Raw genomic sequence first — 18,189 nt, 5'->3', positions numbered from 1 at the left:
CTCAGAAACATTCAAGATAAGATGGGAATGTGAGTTGACGCACCTTGAGCTCATCTACCACAGATGTGCGTAAAGATAGGTACATACGGTTTGCTTCATCAGCAGCCCACTTACGTCCAAACAGCTTGGAGTCGGATCAAGCATATTTGAATGCAGCCTTGAGTAAGGGGTCCTGAATTCTTAACCAAGGTATTGCATGATGTACCTGCCACATAGAAAGTAACTGATTCAAAACCCGATTATCAAACTTGTCTCGGCCAATAAATTTGGTGATCAAGACCTGAGAGTCCTTCTTTTTTGATTTCTCAAGAGCACGTTGTTGAGAGACGGATAGCGGTAGTTTGTGACCAGCGTTGATGGCTAACGCTCGATTGGGACACCCGTTTCCAGATCTTCCGGCCTGCGATGACCCATCACGGTGAACTTTAAGGTTGGAGTCGGATGTTAATGAAATTCGTGACCTCTTCTTACACCATAAACAATCGTAAGATAGAGGTTTCAATGATTTGTCCTATGAACGAGACAACATTAAATTTATACACATCACATGATCATTAATCCATGTCAAAGATGAACAAACCAAACACCAAAGCATGGGAGAGGAACTCACATCATAATCCTCGTGATATGGTGGACCATAAAATAAACTTGGTTTCTCATATCCATCAGGTCCCTCAGAATCAGATTTCTTGGGACGGGCTGGCTGACGCACTCGGTCGTTTTCATTGTCAGAATCTCGAGTGAGATCCACCTCGGTAGGATCTTTAGCCTTTTTGATTGGTACACATCGAAGAAAAAGAAGATATGAGAATTATCAAGATGATACCACAATGAACTGGAAGCAAAAGACTTACAGGTGGTTCAACTCCGGGACTTCCTTCTTGAGTTGTTTGCTTAGTCTTCTTTTTCTTATTTGTATCTTTGGCTTGGGATTCAGGCTCGGATAAATCATTTTGGCGTCTCTTTCTACTTCTACTAGCAACAAAGGAAGGAGACTTTTCACGATGAAGGGAAGACCGACTATCAGGAGCTGTTCTAATCATGGAGGTGTTTTTGATTGGGGTTATCATGCGACTAGATCTACGTGAAGGAACATGAGCTTCGCTTTGTGAGCTCATCTCAGAAGGGGTTGCCACCATGGCAAAGCAATAATCATAATTTTGGGATGAGGGAAAAAGAAAGTATGACCAACTGGGGTCTTTCCACACTGGTTTGAACAAAAGATTGGTGAGACGGGGTGTGAGGCTGATGTGACCCAACACGTTGGGGTTGAAGGGGTAGACCTACACATGATTTGCTCATCATCTCATCATATAGCCTATGAGTTGGTTAGAGTTGGTTAGGGTATATTCCATCAGCGATCTTCACCTTCAGGAGGTGAAGTCCTTAAGTCAGCGCAGGGGTACGCTAACAAGCTAACAGCTGATGATCAAATCATGATCATTGTTAACGTAGATGGAAAAAGCCAGCTAACGCTATAAACGTAGCGGGGGCAAGTTATCACAAATGGCGGGATCTGGTAGTGTAGATCTCCACATCTAACAGGAAGCGTTGGTGTAGCTGCGTGAAAAAGTTACACTAACAGCTTCCCTAACGCTTTTTTAGCGTAATTGGTCCAGCGTTGATTGGACTATCCAATAATTGAACTTCATCAATTTCATTCAACTTTTCCACTTCACCCCACAGCCTCTTGACAACGTCCTTTTATCTCCTTCAACTCCTCATTTCCATTTCTCAGTGGTCTATTTTTTAATTTCATTGCAGATTTTTATTATACTTTCCTCTGATGTGACAGATGATTTGCCTACTTTATAATGGCTATGGGTGGTGTTGAGATTGAGTGATGACTACAACATTAAGATTGAATGTCCAATCCAATCATTCTCAATTGTTATATGATGTCAATATACACTTTACCAAATGGCAAAAGAGTCAACAACAGATCATTATGGTTTATGTCAAGCTTTTTGATTGACTGTTTGGTAAAGCGTAGAACCAACTCTAGCTTTTTGGATCTGCCCCTTTAAAAAAGCAGTGGATCAAAAAAGTGTTTTTGTGTAACACTTTTTGGCAAGAGTTCCAAAAGGGCCCTTACCTAGGGCCTCATCTTCTTTTGCAAAGGTAATTATAAATTAGAACAAGTGCAAAGTGAATTACAAGTTAGAACTAGGGAAATAAATCAAGAAACAATTTGAGGAGAGAAACAATAATAAACATCTAAAAATGACGCAGACTTCTTGTTCATGTTATATACTTCTCCTTATCACTGATCCACAGAAAAATCTCATCAGTTAAAGATTCCTTATAGTCAGATAGCCACCCACTTTCAGTGTCCATCCCACACTTGGATCATGATAATTAGGCTTGCGTAAGGTCTGCGTCGAACCCTACCCACAAGAATCTGGTGCGTGAAGCCAACCCAGTCTTGGGGAGGACAGGTACAGTTGAACCTCAGCAGTGACCGTGAATCATCATGATCCAAAACCAATTTGATAGAGGAATGGAGATCAAGTAGTTCTGCATTCACATAGTGAAGAATGAACATGCAAGATCTGATTCCATCCTCTATCAAATTGGCCTGTGAGACTTCTGCGTGTACTGGTATCTGACCATCATGGAAGAAAGAATTAAGTTTTATCTCACATCATCATTGTGATTTAAATGGATGAATCTAAAGATAAAAAAGTTGCATTACTTTGAAGAAATTGAAATGAATTGTTTTGAATTTAATAAATGAGATGGCTTGTTTTGATTGTTTTGATTAGAAACTAAAGATTCAGTGTAATTTGGTTTGATTGAATGATGAACAGTTGAGATGATTGAGTTTAGGTGAATCAGATGGAGACAATCGATTTTGATTGGATCAGATGGAGTCTGGAAATGATCGATATCGATTGGATCGGATGAAAGCAATCGATTTCGATTGAATCGGATGAAAACAATCGATTTTGATTGAATCGGGTGAAAACGATTGATTTCGATTGAATCGGATGAAAGCGATTGACTTCGATTGAATCAGATGGAGATTGTTTTTGTGCCTAATCACAAAAAAATGTTAAACCATTGTTAGCTAAGAAATAACAAATGGATTGAAAGGGGGTGGACTGAGAAGAGGAATCTAAACCTGAGAAAGAGAACAGTCCAATAATTGAACAGAAAAGAAAGTGACTTTTGATGGAAACTTGATGAGTTCCAAGTTGAATATTGTGAGTACTTCAAAGATAGAAGGAGTTGAAATACTTACTCAAAGAAACAAAAGTGAAGGAGGGAATGTTTGAGTTGGTAGGTGGGAACGGTTGACTATGTACCGGTGGTGAATCGGGTAAAGCTATTAGATGCAAGATGGTGTCATGTTTTTGTCAGTATGGCACTTCTCGGCCATCAGACCGTCCGCCATGACTCATGTTACGACACGGTTTTTTTAAATCAAAAATCCATGTCGATGTGTGTCAGTATGAGTCGTGTCGTACGGTATTTGGCTCGGGGATGAATTTCAACCAAACATGACATGGAAAAATTACATGTTTTACCCATGTCATGTTTATATGTCAGTATGAGTCTACACGTACACCATAGTAACCGGTCCAACGTTGCTTTCATCAAGACCATGGGGACGGGGTGAAGGAGTCCAGGGACCGAGCGCATTCTCGATCACCGGGTCTCAGGATCCCTTCAATTCCGTAATTCAACTTCGGGGTATGGGAATGATTCCCTTTGTTCACTCGATAGGAGTTTCGCTCGATTGCCTCAACTATTCATCGCTTTTACCTTTCTTCATGATTAATTGAACTTTACGTTTTCTGTGAATGCACTTCGTAAAAACTGTCAAAGGAAAAAGCGAATGGATTATCTCATCGAACCGTCTCGAACCTTCATTTCCTACTGCTACGAATTGACCAATAACTTCGGATCCTGAGGCGGCTTAATTGATGGAGTGCGATGTATGCGAACAGCCAGGGCGTCGAAAGTTCTTTTGCGAAGTCTGGTAAGTAGACAAAAAGATTCACAAATCGTGATAGGTTTCTTGCTAAACTAGGTTTCTGATTTGGTTGGCGTTTTCAGTCTCAAAGAACGCCTTCTCATTCATCGCTCCTCACTTAAGAGACTCGGAGAAAACCACGAAGCAACTGTCAAGAGAGCTTTACCTGTTCTCGAAGCTCCTGATGGTGTGCAAGAGCGTCGAATCGCAAAGGCTCGCCGCGCAAGATTACTTTCCGATTGCTTATCTCTCGAGTCTAAAGATGTACAAGTGACAGATGCGTTACGTCAATCACAAACCATCATTGTCGCCAAAAGGACTCAGCTTTCTATCAGACGTAATCGATTAAATCAAGCCCGAGAGCAGCTTGAATCCAGACGTAGCCCTGCAAAATCTTCAACGAAACAACAATCGTACATCCCGGGGGTACCTCTATCGACTTCTGCTACAAATCTCATCGACATTCGCCAACAAATTCTCATCACAGAGCAACATTGGGGTGAAGTCATCAAAAATTTGATTGTTGTGCGCCGGAGTTTGATTAGTCAACTCTTGTCCATATATCCCATTACCGCCCATCGCACGTCGGAGGTCCCTCGAGACCCGCAGACTCAACGATCCCAACCCAGCAACCGTAATCAACTTCGAGATGCCACCTCACCGCCGGTCAAGATTGAATGGCGAATATCCGGATTGTGTCTACCTACATTTACTGAAGTCAAACGTAGGTTGTCATTTCCACTCACCATCAAGAATCTATTCAAGGGCTGACCAGTATAATGTCCAGTTTACTCGCGTGAGGAGGTTTCTGCGGCAGCACTGTTTACGGCCCATTTCCTACGACTCACTGCCATGTATCTTGGCGTCAAACTTCCGTTTCAATTAAGCATGGGACCTGTGCTGAGCATCTCTGCTCCTCGCCACAGCGTCTGGAAATCTAAGTAGGCTTCCCTCCAGCTCTATGTAGCCATACGACTCTAACATTCTTCTTGCAACCCCAAAGCTTCCCCGCTCTCTATCCACTTCATCTTCCCATAGGTCCCAACTATTTGACATCCTCATCCTCTACGAGATCTTCCTCTTATGTGGCCTTCCTAACCGGATTGAGTATGCTCGCCTACAATACATACTATCTCTTCGATAGCCAGCGCTCAGTTTCTTCTACCTCTCAATCTGTGGTTTCTCAACATTCTCATCCTCATGAGGCTCGGGAAGTGCTACAAAGCTTGTATGCATGCTGTCACAGTCTCGAGTTAGGTAATGCGAGTCACGTGACAGGCAAAGAAGTCCTCAAGAGACCTGATAGCCCCTCCGAATTGATGGATATCGATTTGTCACAAATCGTCAACGAAGCATTACAGATCAAATCGGAAGATGTGGTGGAGGAAGACTGGAGTCTGATCTGATATACAGATGCTCTCGGACCAGCTTTACCGTCAACTAGATTGTACAAAATAACCCGGTTGTTTGTAATTTTGAAGATTTTGTACTTGTATTCCACTTCTTTTCACTTACCAAAATCCCTACTAGCATTTGCTATAACGTATCTAATAGTAATGAGCTTCCATATGTCAATGCCAGGTTGGCCCTGTTCGAGCTACAACACTTTCATATTGACTCTTGATCAACACTCCACTTCCAACAGACTACAAATGAAAGCTCATACCGCCTGTAGTGTGGGCTACCTCCCAAAAAGAACCACATACGTAGCATTGAAACAAGTCTAGAGTGTATTGACGCATGGCTGTGAATCCACATAAAGACAGCCCTAGAACCATAGCACTTATAGAACCTGGAGTGGCAGTGCAAAGCAAATATCCTTTGATAAAAGAAATCTTGGTATCAATTTCACTACAATCTTGCTAAAGTGACACAATGGGGTACTTGTGGTGCTTGGTAACCTATATGTGATGTAATCAAGGGCATTTCCAACACAATGGGGGATATTCAGCTTCCAATATAAATGTCATGGTAGTACAATTACCGCTATGTAAATAAATTCCAGGGAACATCTTTGTGCCTCTTCCAAAAGTTGGATGTATTGAAAACTTGAAAATGTTGAAGGAAAAGCTGTTGCCACAGGCTCAGCAATAGCATATCTTGTGTAGATATTACCATGGGTGGGTTGACATGTCTTCTGGCAGGGATCAACTTCAAGGGACAGGCATGTTTGTTTCATGCAAATTTCCACTGTTGGTTATTACATATGTGCAACTAGCTGCAGTCTGCACACTATCTCTCACAGCTCAAGTTGCATATACACAGGTCCATAGGTGCATGTCATGTTTTTTAGAGCCTGACATTTTAGACCATGTAAAGAATTATTCAAGAATTAACCATATGTCATTGCGGTGATGGCACTCCCCCAAATGAAATTGTAGACCACTTTGGGTGCACCAATGTGGACAAACAAATATATGTATGTACTGAGAAAATTTCCAATGATATGTTATATTGATATCTTCACAAAGTCACCTTTTTCTTCATGTGCCAGGGTTCTGTGCAGCATGCACATGCATGCATCTCTAAAAGGTTTTTTTAATTAGTAACACCATCACCCAAAAAAAGGAAAAAAGTCATCTGCAAAAGCATACATATCCAGACCTATCATCAGAGACAAGCCACATCTTCAACCCTTGTGATATTTCATGATGGTTTTTTGTCCAAAGATAATCTTAAGGCATTATCACAGCCTGCCCCAAGTTTAGGAATTGGGCAGCACATGTGGTTTGTTTCTTGTCTTTTTCTCTGTTATCAACACCCTAAAAAATCACCATCTGCACGCCAAGTGTCATCTTTTTGTAGCATATAGTGAAGGGAAAAAAGTAAAGTAGTATCTTGAGCCACATAGGAACAGCGGTTCTTGCTAGTTCTTCTGTAAGAATGACAAAGCTCTGTTATCAGGTCAAGGCCATGGGTTTATACCCTTCAAGAGCGGCATCTGAAGAATGTATGGAGCTCTAGAATTTTCATGAGTCTTCTTAATAACACTGAAAATAGTCATTTTGCTGTTAGTGGTTTTGAGAGAAGACATTCCCAGGTTCTGTTAGTGAATCAAGATCATATTCCATCAAGAAAGACACTATGTACAACTATGAACAAAGATACTCCAGAACAAAAGGGAATACAGAGAAAACGGTCGATCACATAAAAGACGATTGCATTTATGTGATTTTTCAATTTTTAGTGAGACAGACAATAGCTCAAATGGGATATTCACAAAGAGTTGACGTTCACATCCCAATTGTTTCTTCAAGGATGACGTTCAACAAGGTCTGAAAATAGTTACGAAAACACGCACATCTCAATTGCTTGTTCAAGGATGTCAAAAAATGTTGTGATAAGAGAGGTGACTAACAAAAAGTTTCCAACAATCAGACTAGGAACCGCCCATTGATCACGCCGGATGGTGAAGGAAAAGGTACAGGGTAGAGGACTATGATCTGAAGGAGAACTGGGTTGAGGATTTTGAAGTAAAACACAAGATGTCAAAACAGCCTAGAGAAAGAAAAAAAGTAAACCTAATTAGTTTTCAAAGCAAGAGATTTGATAAGAGACAAAGAGGTATGACCTTTTGGCTTTCATCTAAAGCGATTCCACTATACTTCTCCCAATAATTCAAATTACTTTCATCGTTCCAAAGTTCATAGATACATTTAGGTTCAGTTTCGAAGGAAGATCGATGATAACCAATCAATTGACAAAATTGTTGATTGGTTTTTACAATCTCACCTGTCCTACGCCAAACACAAGCTGGAATAGGTAAAGTACTAAAGATTGGAGTATATTCTTGTAAAAGTCTATAAAAACAAATCTCAGATTCGATTTGATCAGATGTTGACAATGATGAGGTGATTGCCTGAAAAGCAAATCGAATCAATACATAAACAATCAAAAGTTTGGATTGAAAGCGTTGAGAATGTTAGTCATAACTCACCAAGAGGTGAGGTTGAAAATCTCCTATGGTCCTTAAAAGTTTGGACTTTGTATCTGCAGAAGGTCTAAGAGATGGAGATCGGAAGGAAGTGACAAGAAATGTCTAAAAGATGATGAACATTCTTCTCCTTATTTCCACAAAACGATCCAAGATTATAGTGAGGATAGAGAGATATAAATTAGCGTACATGCGATGAATCCAATCTAGGAGTTTATGATGGCCTTGCTGGTAATCGAAAAGTGTAAGATCTTTGAACCTTGAGCTATTTCGACCACTTTCGATAGGATTTCGACTTCTAACTTCATTTCGATGATTGGCAGGAGTGATAGTATCAGACATACTACCGATCTGATCGGAGAAAAGACCTGGATATGACATAAGGATGTCATTGAAATCGAGTTTTGGGGAAAGGCTTTGCTCAGGAGGGTTAGGATTGCGTAGGTTCATTACTGAGAGGAGTGAGTTACTTGAGCCTCCGGTAGGAATCAGAGGAGGTTGACGTGAAGATGGTTCAGCTGCGAAAAGAGATGTATTTAGAGGATCAGTCGATGTTGGGAATCGATCGAGTTTATGAGTTCAATGAGCCACTGACTTATCCCTCGGCTTCCTGAGATCTGTCCTGAGGAACCTGTTCCGGTGGACGACAGGTTCTGATAGGGTTGAAGATGATGCGGTGTAGTGATTGACGGATCGATATCTAAGCGATTAGTCAACTGCACTCGATGTTGGTTTGAGTTATTCATCGAGTTTTCCATAGACGACAACTCTGATAATCGATTTGAGGGATTCGTTATGATATTTCGAAGAGAAGATTGGGGTGGATTACGTTCGACTGCTGATCCAGTAGCAGTACTTGAGGGTGGTTCATCGCAACACAGATGACCAATCTCTCGTTTGATGCTGTTAAGAATAGAATAAAGATCAGTAAGTTTGGTTATTTGTTTATATATTGAGTTTAATTCCCTCATTGATATTGCGAGGATGATGGAAGATATTCTAGGTACTGACCAACGTTGACACGGACGAGAATCATCACAAGTCATATGAGATCTCTTGCAAAACAAACATGCCTACATAAATATGTAAATGATCAGAGAAGTAGTTAAATGTTCAATGAATGGAATCAATATCTGGATCCATTGCGGATAAAAGATGATATGTTAAAGGAAGGAAATAACAAAAAGCTCACCTTGGCTACTTTTCTACGCTTGCCTGCCTTTGACTTTGACGTGGTTTCTGAAGTAGGAGGGGGTACAACGGGTTGACTAGAGGTAGAAGCAAGGGGCATGGGGACAAAGTTGGGATTGGAACTGTAATAAGGGTATGGCGTGGGGTATGGTGGTTGAGCACTGTGAGCCGCGGCCGGGTCAGAATTGGGATCAAAATTTTCCCAGTACTGATAATGAGGATCATAAGGATGATTATAACTGTTATTGTAACTCATACTGAAGGAATTGTATAAAACGTTTCATAAACTTAGATAAAACTCTGTACAAATCTTAGGTGTTGATGAAAAGTGTTTGATTGGGGCGGAAGGAGAACTACTACGGTGGTCGTCTTGGCATGAACAAGCACAGTCGATGATGCGACCCATGCAAGGTCTCAGTCAAGAGATATACATACTCGTTTGAATGACGGTAGGATAAAGGATGTTGCAAAAGAAACCTGAGCTCAGCTATAGAAATTGAGGAATATAAGAAACCAGTCTTTGTGAAAGATAGATGAAGATATAACGAAGGACAAGAATAGATTGAGCGGTGACTTTTTATGTCGTCTTGCCCTCAATTCAACTCAAGAGCTCACAAAATTGAACTTGAAAGTTGTCTTGACTCATGACTCATGAGTTGAGAAGCAGCGTGAGCTCGAAGTGTGCGAGACGTATCCTAATTGCCCTCGACTAACCGGAGAGCACGAGAGAGCACTCGAACTGTTTGACTTTGCAATCGTTTTAGAGTGCGATCAGTTTTTTACGCGTTGTAAAAGTATTGAAAACCCATCACAGGTTCACATCTAAAGAAAAGTATAAAATACGTCATAATTGAACCCATCACTGGTCGATAGCTTGACAAAAGTGAATGTTTTTACAGTCACTTGAAAAGGATGAGTAGCCAATGACTTCGGGTCCGTAACACTCGGCTGCGCCATCTCATCTGACATCCAGCTTGACCTTCTGCCCAGTTGGGGTCGGGCAATCATCCTGATTTTTGGTGACAGATGACGGTCAGATGGTCTCCAGATGTGCAGCCGAAGGGACCCTTAGCTACCGGATCACACAATTCAATCATCTTGATGAGTTCGACATTGGAATAAATGGATCTGTGGAATATTTGAGCCTTATATCTTAGCTTGATCGAAGATCTAAAGATAGAACTACAAGCGCAATGTGACGATGTTGCGGCCTGGTGAGCCCAGACAGGCCCAGACCCCAGCCACCAAAACTAATGACCAAAATGAGTGAAAGCAAAAAAACAATCCTACATAGAAACTGAAAGACTAGAGCAGCGGCCAAAAACAAAAGAATTAATCAAGTATGTAGAAGGGGGGAGGTGATAAGGAAAAGATGTTTAAAGCCTTGTCAAAGAAAAGGATATTTTCGTGTATATCATTTAATCATTTTGATCAAACTTTTTTGTTTTTATTATCTGAAGCCATTTTTGGTGTTTGCTCCGCAAATGCTCGATACCTTGATGCGGTTGAAGCATGATTGGCGCATTCAAAAAAATTCCCTGTATCTCTGATAAGTACGTAGAGGAGGCACGAGTCAATCCAAGCGGTATAAGTTCTCAGATACTACGTAAGGATAGGAGATGGCAAGGTTTCATGGCATTTATAGTAATGCCTGATCAATGGAGCGACTTTCAAACTACGACATTCAATTCACTTCAATAAGACAAAGATCAACCTCAGAAACGAGAAAAAATAAATCAAATAAACACCGTTCGTACAGAAACAAAAACAAGCTGAGTGGCACAGCCGACGTGAAAAAAGAGGGTATTGAGACTCCGAAAGGAATAACAAGATCAGATCAGAGTTGAAAGGAAAGTGATAAATCAAAAGAGTGACACTGAGTTAAAACCATAAGATCATAGCTCAAAGGGATGGTTATTGTTTAGTGCTGCGAAGATCTGCGCGCGTGTCGTTTGGTCATGGAAACTGGGGATGTGATTGGCTTTTGGCAGACTGGAGGACTGCACGATGGGTGCTTAGCCTGACAAGTAGAGTGGCAAGCCTCGTCAGCTGAATTACATCCACCGGTACACTCACAAAACGCCTCACATCGACCATGAGGTGCAGGCGTGGTGGTGTCATGACCTTTTCCTTGATGACCATGATGTTTTGGCTTGGGTGAGCTGCCGTGATGGGTTGAATTGCGGATCGGTACGTAGGGTTGGGTATTATTGCCGCCTGGAGCGGGTTTGGTAGTGTTGTTTGCTGGTGGGGTTTTGTCATTGGGGCCGGGAACGTATCCAATTGGAGCTTGGTAATCACTTGCAGGTCGGGGCTTGTAGTTGCCAAACGCACCAGGAACTGATCCGGGGTCCTTGTTTGGCTCGTCTATATGAAGAAAGGGTATTGTCGTTAGTTTGATCTTATAGAATGGAACGATGTAAACAAAGTGTATCACTGACTCGGCTTGCCACATTTGGGTTGGGTAGGAACAGTGCTGACCGCCAAGCTGGCGTACTTATCACGGGCTTCCTGAGGCCATTTAGGAAGGCTCTCGGGGTGAAAGCTGGGGTAGTTATTGTCATGTCCTACTTGCTCGGTCGATACATCAGCCTTTCCGTCGTGATAGACGCCATCCAAGCTCGATTCGTAACCAAAGCCTCCGGTTTGTGGGTTGGCTGTCAATAGAGGGAGCAGATGACCGGAAAAGTCAGTCTCAAACAGTCGTGTAGCATTCAGCAGATAGTGGAAACGCACCAATGGGGTTTGTTCCAGCTGGTTTAGTGAAGCCAATTATAAACAAAGTTAGTAAGCGTTGAGGGATTTCTATGATAAACGATCATACGCACTTCCAGGAACACCACCGGTGTTGCTAAACAACGGCGGAAAAAGAATTTTAGCCTGAAGTCATGATAGTGTCAAGTGATCATTGAAACGTGGTACTTACTGCCAAAAGAATGAGTGTGAATTGGTAAAGTCGACTTCAAATTCATCCGGTTGTGGGAAAACGGTGTAAGCGAAACAGGTTCCATATGGCTGTAAATGTAGGTTGTGAAGGGGCAAGATGTGCACGTAAACAAAATGAGCTGATGATATGGGGTTATAGGAGATCAAAGCTCTTACACATCCGTGATAGGCGTCACAATTATGATCGACAGAGAACCAAGTAAACAATTGCACTGCAGGTGTAATCAAGAAGTCAGCGGAGAGTAACCTTGAAGGACAATTCATGGTTAGGTGCTTACCATCAGGGAATGACAGCCTGGTGTTTGCAGCACACTAAATTATCATGAATAACATAAAGACCACCATGATTTGTCAATTAATTGGCTCGGTGTGCTTTGTAAAAAAATAGGAACAAATGACTACAGACCTCCGCTACTTGAATAGCTTTTGTGGTTCGTTTGGCTGGAAGTGGGCAAGGTGTGGCTGTCAGAATGCTGCGCGAGGTCTTTTCTTTAGAAACCAAGACCTACGTTGATGAGCCGCTATCCACTCGGCGGTTGGTTTGAAATCCCGCAGATGACCGGTGGCAGGATCCCAGTTGGCGGCAACTTGATGGGTGACAAAGCTTGCCACAAGCACAATTGTAGAAAATAGTTCGGAAGTAAACATTATGGCTGGAAGAATGTGGGTCGAAAGTCTTTAGATGACTCTGATTAAATGTCCAAAAGAATTAAGTTGTCCTTGAGAGTGAAGTGAAATTGAGATGTTATGAAAGCTCGCTGAGATTTCCGAAAGATCGATCGACGTTCAAATGAGAGAAGGGCTAAAATGATTGCCACTTGAGACGAGAGATTGGAGTGGTACAAGATGCGCTAGGCAGTGAAAAGGTCTGATGAGGAGAGGGCCAAAGGTGCTCAATTAGCTCTTTATATGCCGAAATACATTGGAATGTGATTATACTAGCACTTGCAGAATCGATATCTACCGAGGAGAGCACAAACGCATTGCTCTCACGTATTCGGTGTGCTGATGGCGAGTACAGTTCTTCTGAAGGCTTTTGGATGCTTGAGAGTGAATTGTAATGTACGCCAAAGAGCCCTTGATTGCATCGGGCCTGACAACATCAAGATCTTGGATGGGTGTCTTGGACCCTACGTACGAAGCTTGAACGCACTTCCATCAGGCGACGGAAATATTGAGGCATTCAAAATTTGGCGTCAGCTTTCGCTCATCTTCGTCAATTTCCCGAGGAATTTCCAGCAAATTGACCAGGAAGACAGAATTCTACAGAACGTACCCTTGCTGAACGAAGAGATGGCGTGCTATACATATTCCTTCACATTTTTCGAAAGAGGCGGAAGGTTGTAGCACGATGTGATTTTCTGGTATTCTGGAACTTGAAGTAAGATCGTAAATTCAATCCAAGCTCGTCTTGTTTCCCTCTTGGGCAGGTATCTCGGTACGTACTCAAATCTGGGGTACCACTACACATACCAAGAGCAACAAATCGTGCATTCTCGTCATTTTCAATCTCCAAGCTTCATGGAAATGCCGCTTGATGGGATATGCCATGGACTCAGCGGTCGCGAAAACAACCATTCTTCCGCACATACCAATTTGCACAATATCGTGAGCAGAGGTCACGTAAACTTGACATGAATCAGCTCAGACGTGACATGGACCAGAAATAAACACCGGTCATCCAACAGGGTCTACCGTCCCACCAAGCTGCAACCCCTCGGCCCAGAGCCTCATTGAGAGGCTCAATCAGCTAACAAGAGGAACCCAATGGATAACACTTACCATCTGGGTATGTGGGCAGCGGGTGCCGACCAAGACCTTCCCAATCTTCGCCCCACTCTTCGTAGATATTGACAACGCGCGCGGAGACTTGGGACGCTTTCCCACTCCATGAAGCTCAGCTGTGAGCGCTATCATTCGAATTCGGTCATGAACATGACATTCCGAACTGAATGGCTAGAGACCCATTGCGCTCTCAGGTACTTGAGTAAGCTATCAGAAAAATTGCCCACGCAACGCGTCACTTCCTTTCTATCATGGATCCTCAGGTGCTGTCTCCAAAAGTTACATAGGAGGTCATTGCCAGCCTCGTGTTGTTGATGCTGAAGTTTTACCTAAGCATCAGGGTCAAATTGAGAGAAGCAAGATAGTATCAGAATCGAACTTTGATGTCCAATCAGCAGGTCTTTTTCATCACAGTCCAATCAGCTTACTCTAACTAGGAGAACCATGCTTCATTTGAAAGACTTTCTGACAGTTGATTCAGATGTCAAGGGTAATTCATGCTGATCAAAAACGGGTCTTGAGCTGGATCCTGTGCTGGAAGTTGGAACGTTCTTAGGATGTGACTGAGAAGCTTTGTGTTCAATATATGCTTTGAAATGTTTATCATAAATTATTTGCATCAGCACAGTTTCTATACACATCAAAAGTGTCTTCAAGCTCATCAAGGATTGGTCAAGAGTCAAGAGTCGACTTGATGACCTTGGGTTTCCAGCGCCGCACGCGCGTATAGTGCAGGGCATTGGATCAAACAGGTCAGGGCTCGGCTCGGGGCATGGAGCGGCTGCGTGCCCATTTTTGGGGAGGAAGCAGTCTGATTTTTTTGAAACTGATCAGATTGGGTGTTGACGAACAATTGTGCATATACCCAGTTCAAGGTGAGTCAAACCGTAGCTAATCAGGCTCTTGATTCTTGATGCAAGTGCCATACTGACCTGATATATATAATCTGATCCTCAACAGACATCATGGCCACACCTAACAATCTCACCAAACAGACCTTCGTCGTCAAAAGTCATGATGAAGTAGACGGATGTCTTTCAGCTTCATCTTCTTATCGATTTGCCAAACGAGTTTATTTATCGATTGAAGTTCTAAAAGCTTTCAAAATCTGTGCAGGCGATCTTTTGATGATCAAAGCAGTACTTAAAACAGATGATATTCAAAAATTAAGTACATTAGACGAAACGGTTTCTTCAGTGAGTTTCTTAGGAAAAACCTTACATCTTACTTTTTAGATGATTTATCAAAAATTCATTCTATGCTCAGAACTCATCATTACTCGCTTTCGCTATCGGTGTAGCATGGCCCTCTGCAAACCTCGAGAAAGAAAGTACGCCTATTCCATTTTCGAGGGATCCCTTGCGACAAAATTGAGATCAGGATGATTTGAAGAGCTGATCCTGAGAACGCGTACTCATTTCAGTGATTGTTTTATCGATGGATCATCTCATGACAACCTCGGTGGCTCCAGGCGACTTGGTTAGCGTGATACCCCTACCCCCCATCCTCCCTGTGGACCATCGAGGTCCAGGAAAAGGCATCAAGCTGCCTGAGGCGAGTTCCATAACTCTCGCGGAAGTAGACCCGGACTCTAGTTCTCTACCCCATTTGGATAGATCGGTAGTTCAGCTTAGACCAAGTTTAAGATCTGATGGACAACTCAAAGTGGGGAGAATGTGGCAAGGATTTATGCGTGAGGTACTTGGTCCGTTCAAATATCGAGCCTTTTGAAATTAGATGGGATGACAAAACTCGTAGGTCAACTAGGATGTGACGCTCAATTATGTTCTATGTCTGCTCAGTTGATCGAAAGTATATAGCGATCAACCACTATGTTTCGATCCCCAATAACGCAGGTAGCCGTGTTTTGAGGGTTGAAGATATAAAACAGACTACTAGTTCTACTCCAAACTCGAACATCAAGCAACCACTGGAACTCTTTGTAATCACTCGAAATACGGAAATCAAAATCAACCCGCTATTTCAAACCAACGACAAAGTACCCCCTACAGAACCGAAAACCTCGCAGCCCCCTCTCGGAGACCAACAAATTCACTTACAAACCAACGATGAAGTTGGATATGATGCAGTCGGTGGTTTAGATGCACAAGTAGAGCAAATACGTGACCTAGTTGAGTTACCACTCACTAGGCCAGAGCTTTACTCCCACTTTGGTAAAATTCCAAGCTATTTTAAGATCGAATTTAATGATTTTCATCTAATCTGATATGAAAAAAATATGATAGGTTTAGCACCACCTCGTGGTATACTTCTTTATGGTCCACCTGGAACTGGAAAAACACTACTGGCTTCAATTGTAGCTAAATCAACCGGATCATCTTTTTTGACTTTATCGTCTTCTAGTATCGGATCAGCTTACCACGGAGAATCGGAACAGAAGATTTATGATTTGTTTGCTGAAGCTAAAGCTAAGAGTCCATGTCTTATTCTCATCGACGAGATCGATGGTCTTTTTCCGAATCGAGATTCTGGTGGTGAAGTGGAACGTAGGCTTGTTGGTGCCTTATTGACTTGTATGGATGGAATTGAAGATAAGGTGGCTAACAATCAGTCTCATCCGGAGACAAGTTCGGAAACTGTTTCTGTACCGATCAATGCATGTTTACCTCCTCGAGTGATGGTTATTGCTACCACCAATCGGCCGAATGCTATCGATCCTGCCTTACGTCGTCCAGGACGATTTGATCGCGAATTAGAGATTGGAATACCAGACGCATCCGCTCGATTTAAAATCTTACAAGTCTTATTAAGAAGAGTTCCACACCAACTTTCAGTAGATCAGATCAAACTTTATGCCGATAGAACGCATGGATATGTAGGAGCAGACTTAGTTTCACTTATCCGGACAGCAGGCTTAGACGCTATCAAACGATCAATTCAATGTCAACCTACACCAGCTTTGAAAGAGATGAAGCTTGAAGCAAATGATGTTGAAAAGGCTCTCTTGACAACCCTTCCTTCAGCTATGCGTGAAGTGTTTATCGAGACACCTAAAGTCAAATGGTCAGATGTAGGAGGTCAGGAGCTAGTCAAACAAAAGTTAAGAGAGAGTGTAGAATGGCCAATGAAATACTCTGAAACGTTCAAGACGTTAGGAATCCGACCTACAAGAGGAGTTTTACTCTATGGGCCACCTGGTTGTAGTAAAACATTGATTGCGAAAGCGTTAGCTAGTGAAAGTGGTTTGAATTTCATTTCGCTAAAAGGTTCTGAAATCTTTCATAAATATGTGGGAGAATCTGAGAAATCGATTCGAGATTTGTTTCGTAAAGCTCGTGCTGCATCACCTTCAGTTGTATTTTTGGTGAGTGAAGATTGTTTTTGAAGTTGATCATAGTTTGGGATGTACTAATTGATTTTGAGGGTTTTTGTTTCTTAGGATGAAATTGATACCATTGCAGCTTCAAGGAGCTCTGAAGAAAGTGGTGGATCAGGTACTCAAGATCGTGTTCTGACCAGTCTTTTGACTGAAATGGATGGGATTGAGGAATTGAACGGGGTCTTGGTCTTGGCTGCTACCAATCGACCAGACGTAATCGTTAGTGAGAATCAGATGATTCATAATTGGAATGTGTGATAACTATCTTGCTGATGATTCTAATGACTTGGTGGTGTTCAGGACTCAGCCTTAATGAGACCAGGTAGAATAGATAGGATCTTGTATGTTGGACCACCAGATTATGCATCTCGGAAAGAAATCTTGAAGATTAACTTTGGAAAGATGTCAATATCAAATGAAGTGAATATTGATCGTTTAGCTGAAATGGTATGATATTCTCTTTCCCGATCTAAAATTAACTTGATTCCTTGTAGGATTGGTTAATAATGATCTTTATTTTTTTCTTCTATAGACTGATGGATGTACTGGAGCGGAAATCGTTTCGATGTGTCAAGATGCTGCAATGATTACTATGAACAAAGATTTAAATGCTACACAAGTTGAGTGGAATATCCATATTATGTTGAACAAGAACCTACCTATCTAAAGATCTGATTTTTTGGGTCCTTTTTGTAGGTTTCAGAAGAAGATTTGTTGGAAGCTGCTAATCAAATTAGACGAAGGATTACACCTGAAACCATTAAAATGTATGAAAATTGGAGGGATAGAAGTGGGGTCAGAAGTGCTTAGAAATATGTACTATGTCAGGTAATCAAGATGAAAGTTTGTTTAATGATATACTCGATTAATTATAGATTTGGATTTGTTGGATTGGAATATGATTAATGACATTTACAATGAGTAAAGATCTCAACTTGCAGGTGTAATTTACATTTGTCTATCCATTCTTTTTTGATGAAAGTAAACACTTTTTCAAAAACACTTTTCTTGGAT

The 18,189-nt window shown here is 41.8% G+C and overlaps 5 protein-coding genes across 5 annotated transcripts; 3 read left to right on the top strand and 2 right to left on the bottom strand.

The window, feature by feature from the left end:
- Positions 1–3,759: 3,759 nt before the first annotated feature.
- MELLADRAFT_70943 (uncharacterized protein) lies at positions 3,760–4,571 on the top strand (the record flags this gene model as incomplete). Its single annotated transcript, XM_007406249.1, has 2 exons — positions 3,760–3,985; positions 4,063–4,571. Coding segments are annotated over 2 exons (564 nt in total), but the record flags the coding sequence as incomplete, so codon positions are not given.
- Positions 4,572–7,264: 2,693 nt separating this feature from the next.
- On the bottom strand, positions 7,265–9,360 carry MELLADRAFT_102976 (uncharacterized protein; the record flags this gene model as incomplete). Its single annotated transcript, XM_007405828.1, has 7 exons — positions 7,265–7,477; positions 7,551–7,838; positions 7,917–7,980; positions 8,104–8,431; positions 8,509–8,816; positions 8,925–8,986; positions 9,106–9,360. 7 exons carry the CDS (start codon positions 9,358–9,360, stop codon positions 7,265–7,267), a joined length of 1,518 nt encoding a protein of 505 aa, XP_007405890.1.
- A 1,665-nt stretch (positions 9,361–11,025) lies between these two features.
- On the bottom strand, positions 11,026–12,698 carry MELLADRAFT_60112 (uncharacterized protein; the record flags this gene model as incomplete). Its single annotated transcript, XM_007405827.1, has 9 exons — positions 11,026–11,471; positions 11,546–11,761; positions 11,841–11,858; positions 11,933–11,955; positions 12,031–12,119; positions 12,207–12,262; positions 12,329–12,362; positions 12,457–12,491; positions 12,560–12,698. The coding sequence occupies 9 exons, from the start codon at positions 12,696–12,698 to the stop codon at positions 11,026–11,028; spliced, it is 1,056 nt and encodes a 351-aa protein (XP_007405889.1).
- A 1,983-nt stretch (positions 12,699–14,681) lies between these two features.
- Positions 14,682–15,710, top strand: MELLADRAFT_55019 (uncharacterized protein; the record flags this gene model as incomplete). The annotated part of the gene is made up of 4 exons (XM_007406250.1): positions 14,682–14,710; positions 14,796–15,031; positions 15,102–15,165; positions 15,259–15,710. 3 exons carry the CDS (start codon positions 14,801–14,803, stop codon positions 15,564–15,566), a joined length of 603 nt encoding a protein of 200 aa, XP_007406312.1.
- On the top strand, positions 15,619–17,985 carry MELLADRAFT_33766 (ATPase family protein; the record flags this gene model as incomplete). Its single annotated transcript, XM_007406251.1, has 7 exons — positions 15,619–16,009; positions 16,082–16,423; positions 16,472–17,160; positions 17,236–17,394; positions 17,476–17,622; positions 17,708–17,794; positions 17,872–17,985. 7 exons carry the CDS (start codon positions 15,619–15,621, stop codon positions 17,983–17,985), a joined length of 1,929 nt encoding a protein of 642 aa, XP_007406313.1.
- Positions 17,986–18,189: the final 204 nt, after the last annotated feature.

The sequence above is a fragment of the Melampsora larici-populina genome (assembly GCF_000204055.1).
Source record: "Melampsora larici-populina 98AG31 unplaced genomic scaffold MELLAscaffold_5, whole genome shotgun sequence".
In the NCBI taxonomy this organism is placed as follows: Eukaryota; Fungi; Basidiomycota; class Pucciniomycetes; order Pucciniales; family Melampsoraceae; genus Melampsora; species Melampsora laricis-populina.
Note: the sequence above shows the minus strand (reverse complement) of the source record. Positions and strands in the feature narration are given on the sequence as shown.